General features: G+C 38.4%; 1 protein-coding gene across 1 annotated transcript; it reads right to left on the bottom strand.

Annotated features, from left to right (window-relative positions):
* Positions 1 to 940: 940 nt before the first annotated feature.
* LOC117416493 (transcription cofactor HES-6-like) lies at positions 941 to 4,413 on the bottom strand. Its single transcript, XM_059034333.1, has 4 exons — positions 4,228 to 4,413; positions 3,976 to 4,071; positions 3,647 to 3,725; positions 941 to 1,701 (listed from the first exon to the last, which is right to left on the bottom strand). Exons 1-4 carry the CDS (start codon positions 4,291 to 4,293, stop codon positions 1,283 to 1,285), a joined length of 660 nt encoding a protein of 219 aa, XP_058890316.1. The 5' UTR covers positions 4,294 to 4,413; the 3' UTR covers positions 941 to 1,282.

The following is a 4,413-nucleotide window of genomic DNA, read 5'->3' as shown; positions in this document are numbered from 1 at the left end:
CACGCGCACACAAGTTTAGCCTACAATCTCTGCATTTTTTTGTATTAGTTTGTCACACAGTAATTGCATTTTATAATAACTGTTTCAAACGCTCTTTAAATATGACCGTGTGAAGCCTAAAGAGTGAAGAGGTTGGAGACAGACCTGCATAGTAACATTTCGAAGGGAGTCGCTGCCTTATTTGATGACAGATGTAATCCTGTCGTGACAGCGTGGGGCAGATGTAATTCTGTCGTGACAGCGTGGTGCCGATGTAATTATGTCGTGACAGCGTGGTGATGCTTGTAGCACCGCCGTGTTACTGTTTCTAACGCTGTTAGATCAGAAGCGGACACGGCTCGAAAGTTGCTGATCCAATAGAACTTCAAACGCGCGAGCATTTCCATAATGTGTCACTATAGCTCCGATGCGGGTTAATGACATGGTGTGATGTTTATTTTAGGATGTCTTGCATGACAATAAAAATAAACTTTTCACCCCTTTCACTGTCATCAAATGTGTGTTTCTGAATCGAGTGGTGTGCCGTGAGTCTAGCCAGCAAGACACATTAGAAGGAATTCAGTGGTCACATGTTTCAAATTCAACTGGAAAGTTGTAGTCAACAGTGCATTTATTTATAATACGGATATTGTTTGAGCGATTATCCGGTTTAATTAAGTGTTGATGTTTGCTTGTTTTTAAATACATTTTCTAGCTATAGTTGTTTTTTTTGTTTGTTTGTTTGTTTTAATTCACAGATTAATAATGGACTAACTTGGACAACCACAGGTGCGGCAAATCTTATGATAAATATTCTTATTAAATTGGGGTCATAATTTAATAAACGTTTGTATAGTTTGTATAATTTGTACACTGCAGTTATAGCTCCTTTAAAACAGAGAGAGACAGAGAGAGAGAGATGGAGAGAGAGAGCGACCTAAATGAAAAATATACACGAACATACAAGCATAAATACAATATTTTATTAATGTTGGGTTAATACGTTTAAATTACAAACAAGAGAGAAAAGAATGCATATACAAGTTAATTATACATTAATCACTTTAACACCTAAGAGAGAATGTCTCTATTTAATAACTTAGTTATTTCAATAAATAAACAAATAATAGCCTTCTACAATGCAGGCTAAACGTGGTGGTTTACTTGAGCGTGAAGTAACCAGGGTCTCAATGCGCCTACTGGAACAGTACAGCCCCACAGGAGTCCCGAGAAGCATATCTATAAGATACATAAAGTAAGACGAGTCTAGAACGTGCAGAACAGAAAGGTTCGCATTCCTCTGTTACCATGGCCTCCACATATCCAGCGAGCCTGGGATGTTAAAGAGGCGGCACGCCTGCTGCCTCATGGGTCCCGACGGGTAGTCGGGAGCGGGCTCCCTATTCTCTGACGCCACGTCTCTCGCAAAGCTGACGTCACAGCCCCCAAACTGTTGGTCTGGAGCAGCCCCGCAGGATACGGGGGAGCCCTGGAGGTGGTGAGGGGGGCAGCAGGGAGTGACTGGGGTAGCAGGTCTGAGGGCTGGCGTGCACGTCTCCTGTTTGGATCGTGGCAGAGATTTAAGCAGGTGGTTAAGCAGACGGGCCCCCAGTGTCTTGTCCATCCACTCGCACGTTAGAAGCAGGTTGTGGAGTTCGTGCACGCACTGGATATAGCCCGTGCTGTACCTCTGCTGCGCTTCCAGGCCCACAGTCGAATCAGCTGTGAAATCAGAATTGGAAATCGGTGTCAGTGCAGCAATGGAAGCTTGGTGTGTCTCTGTTGTAGCTGGGGCCGCCTAGTGGTGAAAAGAGGTGTTACACTCGTTCTCCTCGAACACAGCAGGAAGGTAGCAAGCAAGCAAGCCAAATATTTTACAACGGCCTTGGAACATCCATGGTCCCCAGGAGCAGTTCTGTTTAACCCATAATATATATGCAGCGGTTTATCGGTCACTTTAAGAATTTTTTTTGACATCTATATAATTTCATGGCAAGTTCTATTAAAACACATCTCCTTGTTCCCTTTATTATCCAGTGTACCCCTTTTCATCGCCCACTTAAATGTGTTGACTTTTTTCTCAACTTTGAAATATATAGCCTCGCTTACATGTTGGTCCCCGTGTATTAGAGATGAAAATAGAGGCTGAATACACCATTCATATTAAGCCGTTATGCGCAAACTATGACTTAAACAGCTGATTTTAAAATGTGTTGTATGTAAAACAAGTTTTAAGTAACAGAATAAACAACAAAGTAACTGAGGGGGAAAAAAACACGGCGTTTCTTTATTGAACTTGGCATTGATCAAGTTCCTGCCATGTTTTGGTGTTAATACCGAAACCTGCACTATTTTACAAAAAATTAATACATTTTCCGTTGAGCCACGAGCCTATTGCTCAGTTCAGTTATTTGCGATTAATTCTGTTCTACGGGGAGATGCCCCGCTGGCAGAATAACACATTTCCAATCTGATTGGTTTACTATAGAAAGGAGGCGGGGATTTGTTTCAATGACATTTCTCCAATTGATTGGTTTACATTTGGAGGCGGGGTTATTTTTGACTTTGGATCGTTGAAAGAACTGATTCGGAGGGAGTTATTTATTCATTTATATTAACTTATAAACTTTTCGATTTAGAAAGCTTTGTAAGAGGTGTTCCTTAAAAACACTCTGGGGAGTTCGTGCTCATTTAACTAAAGTTTTGCTTGCTATTTTAACAAAACGTGCATGCATACTTTTACAGTGTTAATTAAGTAAGCTTATTTGTAAGCTTTATTTTTTAACATCTTCGTTTTCAGAGATTTACCTGTATTTATAAAGCATTTATTTAAGCTCCTCTCATATTAATTAAGCAACATTTTCCAACATGCAGCCCCAATTGTATTAATAAGGAAGGTATTGTTTTACTTAATTTAGGCTAGTAATAGAGTATCTGGTTTTTCTATATAATATTCTTATTTTGAGTATTATTCAGAGAGCTATGTTTCAAAATTGCATCCTACATTTTCACAATGTCACACTATTTTGCTATTATTTACTGCATGACCAAACATATAGATATGCATGCGTTTGCAGGAATGAAGTTCACAAAAGCGGTCATTCATAGTCATTCATTTTAACAATAATATTAGGCCGTCTATAATTATGTAGCCTACAGGTATGGAATAATTCATATTTATGTGTTGTTAAAATAGCAAGTAAAACTTTGCAAGTTTAAGCAAATTAAGTTTGTTTTTATTATTATTATTATTATTATTATTATTATTATTATTATTATTATTATTTCAGGAACACCTCTTACAAATCTTTCTAAATCGAAAAGTAATTTAACGAACAACTCCCTCCAAATCAGTGGCTTCTTTCAAAAGTCAAAAATAACCCCGCCTCCAAATGTAAACCAATCATTGGAGAAATGTCATTGAAACAAAACCCCGCCTCCTTTCCATAGTAAACCAATCACTGGAGATGTGTTATCATGCGGGGTAGATCTGCCCCAAGAACAGAATTCATCGCAAATAACTAAACTGGGCTAAACTACAGCGCTTACACATTATATATATATATATATATATATATATATATATATATATATATATATATATATATATATATATATATATATATATATATATAGTATAAAATAATGATTTAAAAGCTACACTTACTCGTCATTTTATTGTTTTGGATATTCTGCAGGTGCTTCACGGTCATTTCAAGGATATCAGCTTTTTCCAGCTTTGATTGCTGTTAGAGACAAGGACAGCATTTTAAAATCAACGTCACAAACCACAATACCTCTCTTTCGCTAAATTACTTTGTTCTACTGTGACAAAAAAAGAAAGAGAGAGAGAGAGAGAGAGAGAGAGAGAGAGAGAGAGGGAGAGGGAGAGAGAGAGAGAGAGAGAGAGAGAGAGAGAGAGAGAGAGAGAGAGAGAGAGAGAGAGAGAGAGAGAGAGAGAGAGAGAGAGAACACGCAACAGAACCAGCTACTTACATCAAGACGAAAGGCGCCAACTACTGCTTCTTTGAGCTGGTCCAAGCAGGTGTTGATCCTTTCACGTCTTTTTCTTTCAACCAGCGGCTTTCTCAGCTAGAAACAGAAAATAAACATAAACGCAATTGCTTTGAAATAAATATATTTTAATTGATTGTTAGTATTATTTGTTTGTTTGTGTGTTTGTTTGCTGTTTTCTCTTCTTAAAATGATTAGATTTGATTTCCCTGTTTTCTGGTCCAAAGCCCCTACCTTTCTCTGTTCTTTAGAACTAGAAACGCTGTCCACGTTGCTGTGTCCCATCGTGGTGGCGGTCATTTCATTCAGTATGCTTTGCAATTATCAAAGCCGAATGTCTTTTTTTTCAGTTAGATCGTTCTCGTTTGAAATGTGGTGTATCTATGCGGCCTCCGCAGTCCGCAGCCTCGCTATTTATAC

The sequence above is a fragment of the Acipenser ruthenus genome, chromosome 12 (genome assembly GCF_902713425.1).
Source record: "Acipenser ruthenus chromosome 12, fAciRut3.2 maternal haplotype, whole genome shotgun sequence".
In the NCBI taxonomy this organism is placed as follows: domain Eukaryota; kingdom Metazoa; phylum Chordata; class Actinopteri; order Acipenseriformes; family Acipenseridae; genus Acipenser; species Acipenser ruthenus.
Note: the sequence above shows the minus strand (reverse complement) of the source record. Positions and strands in the feature narration are given on the sequence as shown.